This window comes from Sceloporus undulatus, chromosome 6 (assembly GCF_019175285.1).
Source record: "Sceloporus undulatus isolate JIND9_A2432 ecotype Alabama chromosome 6, SceUnd_v1.1, whole genome shotgun sequence".
Lineage (NCBI taxonomy): Eukaryota > Metazoa > Chordata > Lepidosauria > Squamata > Phrynosomatidae > Sceloporus > Sceloporus undulatus.
Window position 1 is genome coordinate 2,510,384 of NC_056527.1, and position 19,647 is coordinate 2,530,030.

A 19,647-nucleotide genomic window follows, 5' to 3' on the forward strand; every position below is an offset into this window, starting at 1 on the left:
GTTGTCTATCCCAGGATGTCAGGGCTTGGCTTCTTCCCTTCAGGACCAGATTCTTTAGTGGAAGGACTATCATGTTTTCTCTTTTTGTTCCTGTCAGTTTGTCCTGAAGAACTATGGAGAGAATCCAGAGAACTACAATGAAGAGCTGAAGAAGCTGGAGCAGCTCAGGCAGGTGAGGGCTTTCCCGCTTCTCATGGAGACAGCATCTGCAGAGGGTTTGGCATACAAATGCAGGCACTCTGCCTAGGAGAACCTCATGAGAGACTAGGTTTTTGGAAAGGAGGCAGGGAGCTGAAAGGGCTGGGTAGTGTGGCTGACTCATGGATCCAGCCTCATGCATTCCCTGTTTGACATGCTCAGGATGGAGACATTTGTCAGGGAAGTTGTTTGGTTCTTTCCATGAAGTCACTGTTTAGCACTCTCAAACTGACTTATAGGAAACAAATACAGGTATAAAGCACATACAGGATACAATCCTATTGGATTCTAGAATCAGCCTTGGCTGAAGTGTGCATAAGTGTGACTAGCACGTGGGCATATATGTTTTTGGATGGGGCACTATTCTTGTACACCCTGTCTAAAAAACTCAGTCTCTGCTTCTGTCAAATCCCTGGAAGGATTGCTAGATTGCTGTTCCTTACTATTAGAGAGGAGAGGATGAGGGAGGCAATTCAGGCAATGAAGTTGTGGCTGGTCTTGGTTCCCTGGGGAAGGAAAATGATGATGCATTTTCTCTGGGAACACACACTCAATTTTACCCTGCTGTGAGCCCAGACCAGCTTCTCTGAATTGCCTCCTTCATCCCCTCCCCATCAGTATGGAGTAGCTACAGTAACTCCTCCTGGCTTCAAGAACTAACAGTGTAGAGGGGAGGACATGGAACTGCATAGACGAAGCATTATGATACACTCAACTGATGTAGGGTTGAAGATGTACAAAAATTGTTAAAATGTACAATGGGCCCTTTGGATCCGTGGACTTGTTATGAAGTGATGGTGACATGAACATAGACTTGTGGAAGTGTGTGGTGTCACCACTATTTAATAATATGAGGTACAACTGTCCAGGTTTTTTTGGTTTTCATGGGGGTTCTCGTTACCAGACCTCTGAGAATCCAGAAGGCTCACTGTAATTAAATTATCCATTTAAAATGTGTCCATTAAAAAGGCAAGAAGTAAAAAAGTATAGCAATAATAATAATAATAATAATAATAATAATAATAATAATAAATTTTATTTACATACTGCCTTTCCAAAGGATCAAGGTGGTTTACAAAAATGCATATACACAACTAAAAATACATCCCCTTATTTAAACTAAAATGCCAACATCAAAATTTAGTTAAATTAATTGCATTAAAATATTCCCTCCCTTACCAGCCAAATGATCCCTTGCCCCTCCTGAAGTTGCTCCCCCAAAGGGGTGACCCCTCTTTACCGTTGCCCCAGCCGGTGGCAGGCCCACCACAGCAGGCACCCAGCCTTTATCCCCTTCCCAAGGGGAACAGGTTTTTCTGGCTGGGTACCTGGGGCCTGATCCTGGCACAAAGCAGTCTGAGGCCAGCAGTCCACCAGGTGAGATGGAGCATGCAGGTAGCAAGCAGCAAGTCCACACAGCAGCAGGAGGTAGTACACATCTCTTCCTGGGGTGGTGGGGTGTCCTGTTGTTTTCTCCTCTTCCTCCACTTTCTGCTGGATGGGAAGTCCATTCCTTGTTATCTTTTTTAAAAAGCCCAGTCAGCTCCCCAAAATCACAATAAAACTCTTTTCATGTGCTGATGTAAGGATGACAAGGAGTGTGGTGGACTTGACAGATAAACCACCAGCTCACAGAGAATGTGGGCAGACTCAGAGGGTGCAGGCCTTCTGATTGCCTGCCCCCAAGTTGTTTAGGGCTGTCATAGTCATAATCAGTGCTTTTAATGTAGGCCTTTTAAAAATTATGGAGCACACACCAAGCAGTTGCTGTCCAATCACTCTATTCAGTGTGGCTCCTGTTGATAATTGCTGGTGGCAGCAATGATTTTGATGCTGTTACAAGGATATATGCATGTCTTTTCTTCTTTCCTTAAGACTCCTGATGGACATGTCTTCCTGTTGCTTTCCTTTCTCCATGCAGAATGCCGTGAATGTGCCCAGGGACTTTGAAGGCTGCAGCATTCTGCGCAAGTATTTTGGGCAGCTGCACTACCTGCAGAGCCGCATCCCTATGGGAGCTGAGCATGAGGCTGCTGTCCCCATCACTTGGTAAGATGGCCAGAGGTGGAAAGAAGAGCTGGCAGGATGGGAGGATGGGGCCACCTTGTGACTCCAGAGCCCTTCCAGCTGTTCCCAAGGCCACAGAGTTGGGGTTGGACTTCCTTGGTCCCCACATTGGGTGGGGAAATACTCTGCTGGGTGCCATGAACACACAAGAATGATACATCTCTTTGCCAAATGATACATCTTAGTACCAAAGAGGAAAGAGAGGAAGAGAAATGTCAACTGCTAGGGAAGGGTTTGCCAGAAACAAATTAGTGCAGTCGGCCCTCGGTATCCATGAGGTATTTATTCTGCATCCCCCTATGGATACCAAAATGCATGGATGCTCAAACCTGCATTGTCCCCAATGGTGACAAGTACAAGCTGCTATGCCATCATTAAGGACATCCCTTGTTGTCCCATGGCAGCGTGTGCATGCGGCTGCGCCACCAATGGGGACAACAGCACCACCATTAAAAACAATGCGGGCTTCCTGTCTATGGATGTTTGAATCTGTGGATGGCAAGTCCTAGAATAGAGAGGGCCGACTAGATTAACTTTATCTACATTCTGCTTTTTGTCCCCCAAGACTGGGGCTCCAGGCAGCTTACACATTTAAAAGATTGCAGTTAAAATACGCCAAAAGTCATTAAAACCAAGTTAAACTATTAACCATATTAAAACTATACGCTGTAAAAAGATTTTAAAACTTAAACAGTACAATTTAACATAGCACTTAATGGCCCTTTGTTCAAAGCCTTCAGTTCTAAAAGCCTGTCAGGACAGCAAGGAGGGGCCATCCTAGCCTCCCCAGGGAGGGAGTTCCAAAGTCTAGGGGTGGCTATTGCAAAGGCCCCATCTTGTATTCCCACCAACTAAACCTGAGAGAAGGGGCACTCCTGTGGGTCTGGGAGGCTCATAGGGGGAGTTATGGTCTGTTTTGATAGCCTGGACTTTAGTCATATAGGATTTTATAGGAAAAGGTCGAAATTGTGGAAAGATTACTTTGGATTAAGAATTGCTAAATCCCCAGCCATCGTAGCCACTCATGTATCTATACTGCACAGTTATACCACTTTAATATCACTGTAACTGTCATGACTTTATTCTGTGGAAACATGGGATTTGTAATTTGGTGAGGACCTTAGACTCTCCCAGACAGTAATAATGCAGTGCTGCTCAAAATGGAGGTCTGTGGATTGATGTTGGCCTGTGAGCTATGGGCTGCTTGTCTACAACAAGTTTCCAGGAAAGAAAGAAAGAATTGTACTCAGCGGGCACAGGTATGGTGCCAGTGCCTGGCTCACTGGGGGTGCAGGACTTGAAAGAGAGGGAGGTTCGTGGATAGGGGCAGAGAGGCTCTTCAAGACTAGGAAGTAAGAAGGCAACTGTGGGGGGGGGGATGAGTTAACAGGGGGCAAGGTGACAAGGCAATCTGCATAGCAATGAGAGCTATTTGTAAGGCAGGGCTGAGCATGTACTGGGACATAAAGGACCCTTGATGAACTCTATGTCTAGTCAGTGGTGACTAGAATTGATGTTTCTAGTGACCAAAATAGTAAATGTTTAATTACATGTATTTATATGTATTTTTTCCTGTTTCTGGACATATGGCACCTAAAATAGTGGTTATTGGGGGAATTATGTCCGTTAGAGGCTAGTTGCCCCCTATAACATCTTTACTTTTTAATTAATAAATTAATTAGATTTCTATCTCACCTTTCTCCCAATATGGAGTTCGAGACAATATAGCCTGACCCCATCTAGGTGGTTAAAAATTCCATGCAGCTCAAACAAGCTGTGTCTAAGGCCCCATACAGACAGGCCAAAATAAAGGTGCTACGGGTCATTTTGGAGGTATGCTGTTTAAATGATACATTAAATTCTTTATTACGGTCAAAGACCAATATGAACCTATCTTAAATGTACATGCGTCCTAAGAGTCCAGAAGCCACACCAAAGCCACGCTCCAGTCCTAAGAACTGGAATGTGGCTTTGGCACAGCTTCCAGACTCTTATGACGCATGCATCATTTAAACAGCATACCTCCAAAATGACCCATAGCAGCTTTATTTTGGCCTGTCTGCACAGGCCCTAACTAAACCTGAGTGGTTCCTGGACTAACTGGCCAGTGCTACAGCAAGAGCCCTTTCTCCTGAAATAGAGGTTAGATACTGGTAAGTGTTCTCCTCGGTCTCCATAATGGTACTCTCTGTTCACAGGACTGAGATCTTTTCTGGCAAAGCAGTTACTCATGAGGACATAAAGTATGAGCAGGCCTGCATCCTCTACAATTTAGGTAAAAGCCTTTTTTTTCCCTTTTTGGCCATTTGGGATTTGATGCGTGACTGCATTTTTGCTTCCGGAAAAATGGTGGGTGGCTTCAAAAGGAAGAAACCTAGATCAGTTGCAGGTGGCAGTAGTTCAAACCCAGCAGGAAGCATTTTGGCCTGTCCCCACCTTTTTCTGGCAGCCCTTGAGATATTGACAGATTGTGACCATGTCACTTCTCCATCATCTCTTCACAAAGCTGAACATGCCCAGCTCCTTCAACTTCTACTCATATGTTTTGTTTTCCCTGCCTCTAATCATCCCTGTTGCCCTTCTTGGAACCTTCTCCATTTTGTCTCTATTCTTCTTAAAATATGTACCTAGAGCTGAATGCAGTACTCCAGTGCAGAATATAATACAGTGCGCCCTTACGTTACATGGGGGATCTGTTCCGCACTCCCCACGTAAAGCAAATATCTCCTATCTCGAGCCCCATTTAAATGAACGGGGCTTGTGCACACGGCGACGCACGCCACGGGCGAGCACCCCATTCATCCCTATGGGATGCATCACCCCTTCTCTCCACGTGGCTTTCGGTGTATACTGAAATTTGCGTAAAGCGTGCTCGCGTATGACGCGGGTGCACTGCAGCACTTTTACTTTCCTTGATTTGGAAATGATGCTTCTGGTAATGCGGACTAGGACAGCATTTGCCTTCTTTACTGCAGCATCACTCTGCTGGCTCTTGGTCAGCTTATGATCAACAATAATTCCAAAATCATCTTCACATGCAATACTGCTAAGCTCAGAACTCCCGCACGCTATACCTGTGCATTTAGTTTTTGTGGCCTAAATGCAGAATTTTGCATTTGTTTCCATTGAATTTTATTTTGTTAATTTCAGCCCTGTTTCCTAGTTTATCAAGGCCCTTTCCAATTCTGTTAACAGCCCTCCCAGTTTCGTATCATCTACACATCTGATAAGGATTCTGTCCACTCCATCCTCTAAATCAGTGATTTTTAAACTTTCATCTTCCAGGTGTTTTGGACTTTAACTCCCAGAAGCCCCAGCCAGCTTGGCCAACAACCAAGAATTCTGGGATCTAAAGTCAAAAATATCTGGAAGACCAATGTTTGGGAACTGCTGATCTAAATCATTGATAATAACATTGAAAGGAATTGGCCCCAAGACAGAACCCTGCAGGATTCCACTTGAGCCCTCCTTCCAATTTGGAGCCGAGCCACTGATGACAGGTCCAGTTCAGCTTGGCCACTGTTAACCTGAATTGGGCTTCGATGTAACTCTCAGGTGGTTCAGTTGGAAGACCTTTTCCTGGGCAAATGGGGAACATGAGATTCCATACACCCCCAGAAGGAGCCTGGCATCCCCTCTTCCTCCACAGTTGCTCCTCCTCTTGGAGGTTCCTCCTCTGCCAGTCCACACTGCATTTTGTTCTTGAACATCCATCCACTAAGAATAACTGTGTGTATATTTTTGCCTACATCTTTAGGGGAAAGGCAGGGTGTGTGTGTGTGCGTGCGTGCGTGCGTGCGTGCATGTGTGTGTTGGCATTGGTTTTTTTTGGTATTCAGTTGGTTGAGTCAACTGTAAACAGTGAAGAAGGTGGTTTTTCTGGCTCTCTTGCTTGTGTTTGTGCTAATCTTGTGACTTGCACTGATCCATCCAAGAACAGACAAGGAGGGGTCGGAAATCCTTCTCGAAGACTCAGTTCATGAACTGCAGGATGATAATGGTGCAGTGGAAGAGCCAAGGGATTGCCAGCCTTGTGCTTTTCTGGCCTTGCTATTAGAAGCGGGACGCTTGGTGAGGAACCCTTGAGTGGCTTGGCTTGCAAGATAACTTTGATGTAGCCTTGGGAGACAGCAAAATCATTACAGTGGATTGAGCCAGGTCTCAAGGGTGACAGCTTACTTGTTCCCCAGCCTTAGCGTAATGCATCTGTCCTGGGCGACATGGAAGGAGAGGAGAGGAGAGTGTGCCTGAGTGGCTGTCACCTAATGTCTTTGGAGGTGAGGCTGGCTTTGGGAACAGTTCAGAGAAGTGTTTCTTCTCACTTTGGTTCAGTGAGGCCCTGACATAATATAATAATAAATATAATAATATAATATAATAATAATAATAATAATATTATCATTCATCATTATCATTATCATTATCATTATCATTATCATTATTTATAGACCGCATTCCGTGTTGATCATGCTGTGTACAGTAAAAATTGCAATGACAAATACAAAATACAGGATAAAAATTGCAATACATAAATAAAACTTATTAACAAATTCCAAAAATACACGTTAAAACCATACATCAAAACCAGGCCAGCTGATACGTCGATAATGTTGTACATATAGGGGGGCCAATATCAAGGGACATCGGGGAAGGCTTGCTGAAACAGGAAGGTCTCTTTTTGAAGAGGTCCAGGGAGGTGGCGGTGCGGAGTTCCTCGGGAAGGGTGTTCCAGATCCCAGGGGCCGAGATGGAAAAGGCCCTTTGTGAGGTTGACACATATCTCGTTGTTGGGATCCTCAACAAACTCTTCCCAGATGATCTGAGTGTGCGGGGCAGATTATATGGGACATCTCTTGGGATGAAGGCCCTCCTCGTGCTGCAGCAGACAAAGGTTTTTCCATGGCTCAGAAATCTTCACTGTGTGGCAATACAGACACTCCGGCAGATGGTAGGGCTGGGCAAAGTGGCCATCTTCACCTCTCTTAATGTTCGCCCCTGGTTCTGGCATAATTGCAGATGCTTTCCCTGCATTTACCTCACCTGGAATACACAGCATACCTTTGTGATATTTCCCCCTCTCCCAAGGGGTGCTTCCCATAGTGGGAACTCAGATGTTAGTAGCATGCCAGTCAGAATACCAGGCTGTGAGAATGAAATTATAGAATCACAGAACCTTAAGAGTTATAAGGGGCCTCCAGGGTATCTAGTGCAACACACTGATTTGGGAACCTGGCTCAGTAATAGATCGTAAGACTTTTGCATGCAGGCAGCCCTAGTACCTTGGTTTCCTGGCAATTAAAAGGGCCTCTGGTCTTAGCAGATGGGAAAGACCTCTTGTGACCTGGCACCCTGGATTGCTGATGGCCATTGGAGCACGTGATTCTGGACTGGACATTTGAGGAATAATCTGACCAAAAATAGTGGTCAGGTATCCTACAAGCCATGCTAACTAAGGGAATTGGGCCTTGTAACACCCTACAGGTACCAGATCCTGACTGATCTTAGAAACTAAGTGAGGTCAGCCCTGGTAAATACTTGAATGGGAGACCGCCAATGAATACTGGGTGCTGTAGGCTATATTTCAGAGGAAGGAACTGGCAAAACCACCTCTGAATATTCCTTGCCTAAAAAATCCCCATGAGATCCAAGGGGTCACTATAAGTTGACAGGCAACTTGAAAATACATACTTTACATTATTCTCTTAAACCAGCTTTTCTTTACTCTTGTCTGATCTGGCAGAAAATGATTGCTTGTCTGTGTTTCTGTTGCTGTTCTGGTGAGGTACCATCTTTCACACTTGCCTGCTTTCCCCCTTCCACAGGTGCCTTACATTCCATGCTTGGAGCAATGGACAAAAGAGTGTCGGAGGAGGTAAGGTTTTGAGTTTGATCCCCCCACCTTGTGCTAGATTACTAGAACTATAGCATGGTTAGGCAACTGTAGTGGGTCTGGGGTCCAATTTTTAGCCCCTGGGACCCTCCAGGGGCTTCATGGACTACCAAAAATTTTCCCCTAAAAAGGGAAGGTGCAGAAATCTACTTCTGGTTTTGAAAAATGTTTATTTAAATAATATTAAACAGGGCAGAGGGTGGCAGGGAGGGCTCTCACTTGGTTTCTTGTCAGTGTCATTCAGGTCTTGTCCCTGCTTTGCTTACCCTCATCTCTTGTCCGGTAGGGCATGAAGGTCTCCTGCACCCATTTCCAGTGTGCAGCAGGAGCATTCACTTACCTTCGGGACCACTTCCCTCATTCCTACAGTGTGGACATGAGCCACCAAATCCTTAACCTGAACATCAACCTCATGCTGGTAAGAATGGGTGGGGGTCTTAGAAGAAGCTGCATCCCAGTGGATGTGTAGTGCATAAGTTGCATGGTCATTATCACAGGTTTAATCTCTCTCTTGCCAGCTTGAAAAAGGTCCAAGTAATATGCGATGTGAAAGATCTCCTTCTGCCAAGGGGAGCACTACCAGTCAGGGGAGATGATATGGGGGCTAACAGAACAGAGCTGGATGCAAAGAAGACACAAAGCTAGTGTACCTGATGTAGGTGGAGCTGATGGTTCAACTGGTTGCATCCCTGCCTCTATAAACTAGATATGACAACTCCAGGGAAATGTTTTCCCTGTCAGAAAGTGTGAAGTCTGCAAATTTTCATGTAATTTACAAGTCTAAGGATATAGCTGCAGAGGTCTGCCTTAACCATCACAATGTACATACTGTTGTCCTGGTCCCACTCAGTTCTATAAAGCTTCCAGAGGAGAGCTGTGTTGGTGCATTGTAGCAAAAGCAACACAGGGTTTGGGGGTAATCTAAAGCTATTACACATCTACAGTGGCACAAGACCTATTCAGTGACTACTAATGAAGGTGATCAAATAATTCCTTCAGAATCAGCAACATAGGTTTTTGAGTACCAGTGGCTGGAGAATGTGAGTGAGAGGGGCTGTTTGGATTCTGGATCTTTGATTTGATCCAGCTTCAAGGTTCTTGTATTTTTCTAATGGCAGAGGCTCAGACGATCATCCCCAAGGTCCTTATCTAATTTGTCCTCTTGTAAAAAAGCTGGGTTAACATTGCCTTTCTTCCTCTCCCTCCCTGTCCCCCTCTTTCTTCCCCTATAGGGCCAGGCCCAGGAGTGCCTCCTTGAAAAGTCAATGCTAGATAACCGAAAGAGCTTCCTTGTGGCCAGGATCAGTGCTCAGGTGGGCAGTGTGGATGCATGCCTTGAACCTTGGTAGTTGGAGCAAGACTGGCTGAAAATAGAAGACTGATACCTCCTAAGTCTGGACCAGTTTAACTCTAGGGCAGGGGTGGGAAAACAAGCCCGTGGGGTGAAAAATGGCCCCTTGCTCACCTGTGCAGCTCTCCAGATGTTAAACTGCAACTCCTACAACCCTAGCAAGCATAGCCAAAGGTGATGAATGCTGGGAGTTGCAGTCCAGCAACTTCCAGAAGTGTGCCGGATTCTCATTCGTGCTTTGGGTCATCTTCTTCAGAAATAGTGGTAAACAAGAAGGATCTGTCCCTTTGCTCTTTAGTCAGCTTTGTCTCCTAGGATCCCCTTCGTTCCCTCTCCCCAGACAGCAGTAACCCAATATATTGCTTGCTTTCCTTCTCCTGTCCCTCCCCTGCCAGGTGGTTGATTACTATAAAGAAGCATGTCGGGCTTTGGAGAACTCCGAAACAGCCTCCTTGCTGGGCAAGATCCAGAAGGACTGGAAGAAGCTGGTGCAGATGAAGATCTACTATTTTGCTGCTGTGGCCCATGTGAGCATCACAGGATGGACCCTGGTGCTGTTGGCACCCAGGTTCTCCCCTTCTCAACCTTTTCCTTTGTTACAAAATGGGTTGAGTGAAGTTAGACCTGTTAGATTCACAGTAACCATGACCCTGCATCCCCTTGGCTGCCTCAGTTTAATGCTCCACCACCATGTAAGGCAATGTTCTCCAACCTGGAATCTTCCAGAGGTGTTGCCTACAATTCCCAGAATCCCACAGCCAGTTCTGGTCTGCTGGCTGTGGAATTCTGGGAGTTGTAGGCCAACACCTGGAAGATTCCAGGGTGGAGAAAGCTGGTCTAAGTATTATGCTTATTTTCTTAATTTTATCTTTTACCTAACACTCTCTCTTAGAATGCCACTACCAAAAAGCAGCATGTGTACTTAATACTTTGGACTGTGTATCTGTACTATATGATTTTATAGTGTATGTATGTATGTGTTTAAAAATAAACTAATTACAAAGATAATAAGTGCAATAGCGAAAGACACTGGATGCTTCTTCATCTGGGCCCCCTTATCTCACTCGGTCTAGAGACCTTAGCAGTTTCCAGAATTGGTTTTCATCATTTAGCTTTCCCACATTAGGGGAAGAAATGAGGTGGGTAACTTCCCTAGGTTTTGTATATTTTTGCTTTGAGTTTTCCTATCTACTTTAGGATCTATTATTCCGTTGAAATCTTCTAATATTAGGATCTTTTCATAGTCAAATTCCATAATTTTATCATAAAGATTCTTGAAGAATTTTTTCTTGTGGTCCATATATTCCTACTACTAAAATTTTATTCCCTTCCCAAATTATTTCTACCCCAACCATATATCCCTCTGTGTCACAAAATATTTTTTTATTCCAATTGTTTATTCACATAGAGTATAACCCCATTTTTCCTGTTTTTGGCAGCTGCAATATATTCTTTCCCAAGTTTTTTGTTCCTAAGAATGTCTTTTGATTTGACATGTGTTTCTTGTAAACATATTATTTCATATTTGTTTTTGTCTAACAATTGGAAGATTTTTTTCCTCTTAATGGGCGAGTTCAGGCCTTTTACATTCCAAGTTATGATTCTCATGGTTATTAATTATTTTATTATATTTTCCTTTATTTTTTGCCTTTACAAAGAGAATGTGGGAGAGAGTCACATATATACTACAATGGTCTATCCTATAATTTACTGGTTAGGTTCCAATAAAATCAAACTGGATGACTGGTTTCCAAGCAAGTCTTGTTCTTCATCCACGATTATTTCTTCACCGTTAAGGAAGTCTTCCCTTTGATTTCCCCTAGGGCCACTCCTCCAATTGCTCCTAATAGTTCTTCCTCCTCTTGTCCTGTTAGGTCTTCTTCTATTTCTCAATGCAGTTGGTTATTTCGTAGTAGTCCTCCTCCTGCGTCTGTCTCGGTGTCCTCTCTGCTTCTTATCTTCTTGTTTTCCAACTTTTTTTGTAATAAATCTTCCCGCTCCTCAGAGAAGTACCTTCCTCTTTCTCGTTTCCTGGATTTTCTTTCATTTGGTCTGTATTGTCCTTCCTTAGATCTGTGTCTGCTTTCAATCTTTTCCAAAATTCTTCTGCTTTTTCTGTTGTATCGATCTTATATCTTCTCTGCTTCCATGCCACAGTCAGACCCTCAGGTTCTTCCCACCTGTATTGTATTTGGTGGGTCTTTAAGAGGTCCGTCAGGAATCTGTAATGCCTTCTCCTTCTCAAAACTTTTGTGGGTACATCTTTATTTCATTACCTTGTATCACTAATCTAGTTTTGTAGTTTTTCTGTAAAATTGCATCCTTAATTTGTTTACATACGAAATAAATTATGATATCTCATGGAATCCCTTTTAATTTTGCCACCTTTGAGTTCAGTCTATATATTCTATCTATTTCCCAACTGAAATGGTGAGTTGGGACTTACATATATTTTGCCAACAAAGGGATGAGAAAATCGTATTAATTTTTGTTCGTTTGCTCCGGAAGTCCTCGTAATTTCAAGCATTTCTCTCTACTTTTGATTTCCATCTTAGGTAAGTCTTTTTGATCTTCATCTTGTGTCGCTTTAAGGTGTTTCAAGTCTACTTCTTGTTTTCTAATTGTCTTTCCTAATTTATCCACTTTACCCGTAATTTTGCCGATGTCTTTATTTGTTTTATCCAGATCTTCTCTTATTAGCTTAGATTCTGTCTTCAAATTGGTTTTCACTTCTTCCCTTAATTCCTTTATATCTTGTTTCAATTCATTCCTGAACAGTGTGTTCTCCTCTCTTGATTTCTAGATTTCTCTTAGCATTTGCGAAAACTGATCATTATCCTTGTCAGGTGCTTCAACCGAGAGTCTCTTTTGATTCAGGTTCTGTTGTGGTTTTTTGGGGCGCTGCCATACTTTGATTCCGCCTCCTCCTATCTCTCTCCCACTTCCTCTTCCCTTCCCTTTTCTCCTCCTTCCTCCCCTTCTATTTCTCCAAACACTTCACTGTCTTGTCACTATTATCTTGTCTGTAATATTGTTCTTTGGTTTAATTATTTATTTGTTATGTGTGTGAGAGAGTTATTTACTTTATTGAGTTTTATTGAATTGGAATTTAATAGATGTTATTGAATACAGATCAATTCACTTAAATTCTCTTGTTTTATTATATTTTATCTCTTTTGTTTTATGTTGTTTTAATTTCTTTTTTTATGGTGTTTTATGTTGTTTTAATTTTTTTATTTTTTATTTATTTAATTAATCTATTCTTGTTCTTAAACTCCCTGTTATTATTATTATTATTATTTGTTTTAAAGTTTTGTTTTGTTTATTTTGTTTTTTTAATTTAAATTTAAATTTGTTTAGATTTATTGTTTTAGGAAACTTGTATTTTTATTTATTTTTTAGCTTTGTTTATTTTATTTTATTTATATGATTTATTCTATTTTTGTTTGATTTTATTTTCAATAAATTATATTAATTTTATTATCAATTTTTGTTGTCTCTAATTAATTTTCTTAATGGGTTAAACTATGAAGTCCTAATTTAATTTGCTATTTTTGTATAGATTGTCTTGTTATTGTCTTCTTGTTGTTATTTATTATTTATTATATCATGTTATATGTTCTTTTTCTGTGCGACACTTATTTCCCTTTTTTGAAACAAAAACCTCCTAATTCCCACTTATTGTTACTAGAAGGCTGTCTTTAACCTATTTTCTCTCTCTGGGTTTCAAGTTAATTAAAAACCACCAACAGCTGGTGTTCTAATTAGATATCTGTTCAAGGTCTACCTATCCAAGGTCTCAGGTTGTTTCCTCTCCTTTGCTCCTTTGCTCTGGTCTTTTATTATTATTGTTATTTTTCTTCCCTTTACCTTTTCCTTTCCCCTTCTCTTCTTTCTCTTCTTTTCTTCTTACAATTTCTTATTTTAACAACACCAAGCTGTGTTAGGCTAATATTAAATTAGTTTTAAATACTTCCTGTTGTTCTTTACTCAGTAACAGTTCTTACCACTATCTCTCACTCAGTATGTAAATATTCAGAATAAACTGTGTTCTGTTTCTTCCCCAAGTTCCAATCAATTACAGTCAGCTACAACCTTCACAGCAAACAATATTAAGCATTATTAATTCAAGTTGTGTCTTAAAGTTCTGTAAAATCTTATATATCTTATAAATTAAGCATAGTTTCTATCTCTTCATTAATTTAGCCCAAAACAACCACCCTCTTCCAATGTCTTCCTTTTCAAACACACAATCCCCACAATCTCGGCAATTCAAAACAGTTGAGAACAAAGCCTATTACTTCGATGAGAGAAGGAGAGGAAAAGGAAAAGAGATTACAGTAGATAATAGTAGGCACAATAAGTACAATAGACATTCCCGCAGTTCACCTTCTCTTATCAATGTCGCCCTTTTTAATTAATCTCTCTCATCAAGCCCTTAGTAATTCCCAAATACTGCAGTCTTTGTTAGCCCCTTTTTGTTTAGAGTTCAGTGTTTTTTTTCCAATCCCGCTTCTTATGTGCGCGTTGTTATGCCTTATTTTTCCTGTCTCTGTCCATCCTTGGGAGGTTGGTGGGGCATGATGCAAGGCCATGAGAAAATGATATCAAGTTGTCTAAGGTTAAGCTAGCCATTTCTAGCCCCAGTCTTTGCCAGCCAGCTTTAGGCTAATTCTTTCTCTCTTTCCTTGCACAGCTGCACATGGGTAAGCAGGCCGAGGAGCAACAGAAGTATGGCGAGAGGGTGAGTTAAACTTTGGAAAACCAGGCTCTGTGTCTGGAATGGGTCACCCAGTCAGCAGAACACAGCTGGTCCACTAGATTGGGCCTGTCTGTTTGGCACTCTGGGGATTCTGATATCCAGTAGAGAACTCTCTGGGTTGACCTTTGAGGTGTGAGCAGAATCTCTTTTCTGGAGGGGTGGGCAGAGTGTTACCTGGGGGCTTTGGTTGGCTGAGTCCCTGTTTGCCTTTGCAGGTCATCTACTTCCAGAGTGCCCTGGACAAGCTCAATGAAGCCATCAAACTGGCCAAGGTAACAGCTCTTTTCCCCTTTATTGCTTGCTTTAGTTACTTTTTATTTATTGAAATATTTATTGCTTCCCATATCCAAAAATCACAGGGCAGCATATGATGATCAGTTTGAACAGTTTAAAACAATGAAAACAATTCAAAGGCTAAACACAGATTAAACCATTTGACAACCTGTATGTGCAAACTTGGAGGAGAGCAATAAAGTCCCCAAAACAGTAGTAAAAAACCATGTTTTTACTTGGTGCTGAAGAAACAGCAGTGTTTCTTCAGTGTAGCAGTTTGTATTCTAAGGGACGGGTATTCCATACCTGAGGTGCCAAAGCAGCATCTCAGATCTATTTCTGTATGAATGTTTTCCAGTATTTCTTTGGAATGGAATTCCACAGTTGCAGTGCTACACTTATCCAACCCCTGTCATATATGCCCACTAGCATAGTCTCTCAGTGTGGTGGGACATACCCTTGGGCCTCTTGCTGAGGATCTCAAATTTCAGGCTGGCAGGCAGGGAGTCATCCTTCTCACTCATTGAGTTCCTGACCCTTTGACCATGCTGGTTAAGCCACTGGGGTCTTGATGTCCAGCGTCATGATTTGAAATCTCTGAACCATTCTCTCTTGGTTGTTTCTGCTTTTCTGTCAAGTTCCCCTTTGGATACACCACTTATGGATGTATGTTTGCTAGGAAAAATGATTTAAAAATACTTCAGCCACAACATTCCTTATTGTAGGGTCAGCCTGAAACTGTGCAGGAAGCCCTGAGGTTCACCATGGACGTCATTGGAGGGAAGTGAGTCTCTTTGTGTGTAAAAGCTTTATGTGCTTGTGATTGTCCCAGTCATACCCTTTGTTATCTGATCTTAATTTTGCAGTAATTGAACCTGTTTAATGTAAAGCATGGAAGGGAAGCATGTAGCCCTTCAAATGGTGTGGGACTTCAAATTCCAGCAGCCCTGGCTGATGTAGCCAGTGGCAAAGATTGCTGGGAGCTTCACTTCAGCAGCACTGAAAGGTTGGATGCTTTTCATTCCTGATGTAATGGAAGATTAATTTACAGTCTTGCTACTATCTATTCCTTTTTGTCTTTGAAAGTGTTTTCAGATCCATTCAGAACAGCTTGCAAAGACTGGACTAGTGAAAAATGAAGGTTATTGTGTCCACAGGGAACTGACATCGCTAAAGCAGTTTAAAGCATGGGATGTCCCATCCTTTTAGCTATTGTTGTAACCCGCCTGGATTCTTCGTGATTGGGCGGGCTAAAAATAAATAAATAAATAAATAAATAAATTATTATTATTATTATTATTATTATTATTACTACTACTGCAGGCTATACTTGGTTCTGCTCTCTGCTTTTCTAAACAATTTCTACATATTTGCAAGGTTGGTGGTTCCCTGCCACCATATGGACTAGAAACCTGCTGTTCGTGTGGCACATGGACCCTCCTATTCTCCAGTTTCCCAACTTGACTTGACCAATGGAGGCTGGTGGGTCTCATGTCAGTGGGGCAGTGAATCCGCTTTGAATTTTAGTACTTTCAACATTAACATTGAAACACCTTTAAACATTAAAAGAGCTGTCCATGGTGCTGACCTTATTTCAACACTAGCATTCAGCTTCATGGAGTGCTTCTTTAAAGTTCAGCCTGACACCTGAAGTTGAGTCGCTGTCCCACTCGACTTAGCCACCTTCCTAGCCACCATTCTCCTCTAACTCCAGTGGTGCAACTCAGTTCTCCTGTGTCATTGTAGTTTTTCTGACCCCCAAGAATGTGGGATCAGTCACTCTGTAGGAATCTGCTAGCAGTAATATTTGTGGCCTTGAATGTTCATTGACTTTTCCTTGAAAATTTCATCTGGGCCATTAGGTGCTCCAGTGTCAGCCTATTATCTTTATTTTCCTCAAGCTAAGGCCTTTTTGTCTTTTGTTTCTCTTTAGATACAACTCTGCCAAAAAGGACAATGACTTCATTTACCATGAAGCCGTCCCTGCTCTGGATACCTTGCAGTCTGTGAAAGGTACAGTGGAGACACTGCCAGTAACCTAATGGGATTATTATTTACAAGCCAAGTAAAATGATGCTCAGTACAGGTTACAGATGGGTCTCTCTTGTCTGCTTTGGTATTGGCACACACACACAAAGGCTAGGTGCTTTTTTAAAAACCAGGAACCTCTGTGGGTTGAAGTGCCAGCAAAATAAATAAATACATAAATAAATAAAAATAGAAAAAAAAGGGGGAGGGGAGCTCTCACAATGTTAATCTCCTTATTAGATCGGGAGAAGCCAGGACAGTTAAGGTGTAAGAAGAGAAAGAGCCAGTGTGGTGCAGAGCTTTCATTGTTGACTTAGGACTCAGGGAGACCAAGGCTGAAATCCCTGCTCAGCCCTGGAAACCCACTGGTCATACACTCTCAGTCTCAGAGAGAGGCAGTGGCAAACTTCCTCTGAACAGATCTTGCCCAGAGCACTGTCTGATAGAGCTGGTGTAAGTCAGAATCAACTTGAGGGCACATAACAACAACAGAAGTGTTGGGTACCATACCAGAATGTCAGGCTCCCAATTGCCACCCCCAAACAACAAGAGGCTGTGCTTCCTAAAAGTAACAGCTTTATTGAAAGGTAAAGGTATAGGCAACAGAAGTGACTTCTTTGTCAGGAATGAAGATACATGGTTACAAATGGGTTATATAGTCCCATGAGCAGACCCACCCCCATAAAGCAATAAAGTTAATTAATTGGATCAGTCTTTCCCGCGCAGTGAGGAATCTCCACCCCGATGACGTAGTGTCCTCTCGTCCGGGCTCTCCGGCCTGTTCCCAAAACAATTAAGTTCACACCAAGTGTTATCTCCTCCTTGCACCTGTGGCCTTGAAACCCAGACATCCCTCTCTACTAAACTAAGTAACATTAAACCTTAACAACCTATGAGTATATGTAAGAATGGTTATATATCCCATCATCCCACAACCCAACATACATGGCAACATATAAAGCATAACATATATTAACATCATGAACATATTACTATAACAGCCTATAAGTAGTAGCATTAACTCTTAAGGTTTAACTCACCCCTCCCAACACAAGAGCAGTCTCAGCCTGGCTGGGTAACTCCCTAACATTGTAACATTCCAATCCTAATAAGCAAGCACAGAAGCTAGCCATCTATCTATCCCCTTCTAGTACATTCTAACTAACCAATATATATCAAACCCATTATGTCCTTAATCAAATAATATCTAAACAAAACCCTAAACTAATAATCCCTCTGACAGAATCCCCAAATGAATATATGAATGACAAATGAATATATGAATGCAGGGGAGTTCTGACACAGAACAACAACAGAAATAGGTACCACCATTTCAAACTGTTAAAAAAGTACTCAGCCATCTTAAAGGTGTCCTTAGCACTGTGTAGGAGTAACATCCTGCAACTTTTCTTCTCAAAATGAATTTGCCCTAGCACTTTCTGAGACCCTAAGGTTACCCTGACTTCGTCAGTGCTCCAGTTGAAGCTTGGAAAGCTCCTCCCTGGACAGTGCAAGGGAAACCCCCATATCTCTTATTAACCCTGGTTTCTCTTCCATCAGGTGCACCGCTGGTGAAGGCCCTTCCTGTCAATCCCACAGATCCAGCTGTGACAGGCCCTGATATTTTTGCCAAGCTAGTGCCAATGGCTGCCCACGAAGCATCATCGCTCTACAGGTGAGCAGCCACTTCCTTTGCCTGTTGTCAGCTGCTTTGCATTCTAGGCACCTGTGCGGTCTTCCTGCTTGTTGCAAGAGGGTGTGCAGCATGAGGGCACAAATGGAATCAGTGGTGGTTAAAGTCTGGGATATGGAAGGTTTTCTAGTATCTGTGGGAAAGGTAGGGTCTGTAAATCACCCAGAATTCAACAAGATTGTTTTCTCCAGCAGTAACAGCTTTTCTCCCAAATACCTGGACCTTTTTTCAAAACAGGGAATTGGGGCAGGGAATCATCTGGGCTTGAAATAAGTGAAGGTGAACAAAAAGCAGTAAAATGGCCAACAGCACAGGTCCATAGATTGCAGGGGTGGGGGGTGGGGTGGGACACTTGATCCTTGATCATGTTATTTGTGGGGCCAAATATTTCTTGGACCTTCCCAAGGCAATGGAAGTGAGGCCCTCCAGGGTTCTTGTAAGGCGGGGAATGTAGGTCCCCAGCCCTGAAAGTTTCCCTCCCCAGCTTTATAGTCGAGAAGAATCTCTTTTGGAAGGGAGAGAGAACAAAGCCGCCCGCGTCAGTGCCAGATGAGCTTCTGAGGGAGACAGTGGTGCTCTTGAAGAAAGTATGATAAATGCTGTTCTCAGATTCATGAGCAGGAATTTGGTACAATGAGGCCCCTCCTAGTAAAAGGGTATATCACCTCTTGGTCCAGAAAAGCCTTTCCTGTACTTCTTGCTTCGAAACTTACATGCTTCTTTCTCTTCTTGTTTCCCTTTCAGTGAGGAGAAAGCCAAGCTGCTGAGAGAAGTGATGGCCAAGATCGATGCCAAGAACGAAGTCCTTGAGTATGTATGTTTCTGGGAAAGGTTGATGCTGGTTAGAGCGGGGGGAAGAGTGGAGGCAGAACAACCGTAATTGTGGATGGCAATGGCCTCCAGCCTTTTCTATCATAGAGGTAATGGCATCATCCTTAAGCGGCTAAGCATCCTTGAGCATCCATGCAACAGTCTTTTCCTATCTTCTTGAAAACCAAATGCTGTGTGCGTATCATTAAGTCATAAAACTGTAGTGTTGGAAGACATCTCAGTGGTTGTTTACTCCAACTCCCTACCAGTAAAAGAATCCACAGCTAAAGCACCCACTTGACGGAGATGGGCATAGAGCCTCTGCCCAAAAACTTCCAATGAAGGAGAGTCCAGCACCTTCTGAAATGATATTGCTGTATTATTTGTAACACTGTAAGCCACTTTGATTGTTTTAACAAAAAGTGGGATACAAATAAAAGTTTTATTATTTATTACAACCTGTTCCACTGTCAAGGAGCCCTTACTGTCTAGATATTCTTACTAAGATTTAATCAGTCTCCCTTGTTGTCATTTGAATCCGTAGGTTCCCCTGTACTCTATGCAACAACCATAAA

General features: G+C 42.5%; 1 protein-coding gene across 1 annotated transcript in view; it reads left to right on the forward strand.

Moving 5' to 3' along the window:
• Positions 1-19,647, forward strand: part of PTPN23 (protein tyrosine phosphatase non-receptor type 23) — a 51,978-nt gene that overhangs the window by 12,012 nt on the left and 20,319 nt on the right. Inside the window, exons 2-14 of the mRNA XM_042474757.1 lie at positions 98-172; positions 2,120-2,247; positions 4,464-4,540; positions 8,088-8,137; positions 8,442-8,573; positions 9,388-9,468; positions 9,902-10,033; positions 14,203-14,250; positions 14,484-14,540; positions 15,267-15,325; positions 16,475-16,554; positions 18,130-18,244; positions 19,007-19,072. Of these exons, the coding sequence (XP_042330691.1) occupies positions 98-172; positions 2,120-2,247; positions 4,464-4,540; positions 8,088-8,137; positions 8,442-8,573; positions 9,388-9,468; positions 9,902-10,033; positions 14,203-14,250; positions 14,484-14,540; positions 15,267-15,325; positions 16,475-16,554; positions 18,130-18,244; positions 19,007-19,072 (1,100 nt within the window). The remainder of the gene's footprint in view (positions 1-97; positions 173-2,119; positions 2,248-4,463; positions 4,541-8,087; positions 8,138-8,441; positions 8,574-9,387; positions 9,469-9,901; positions 10,034-14,202; positions 14,251-14,483; positions 14,541-15,266; positions 15,326-16,474; positions 16,555-18,129; positions 18,245-19,006; positions 19,073-19,647) is intronic.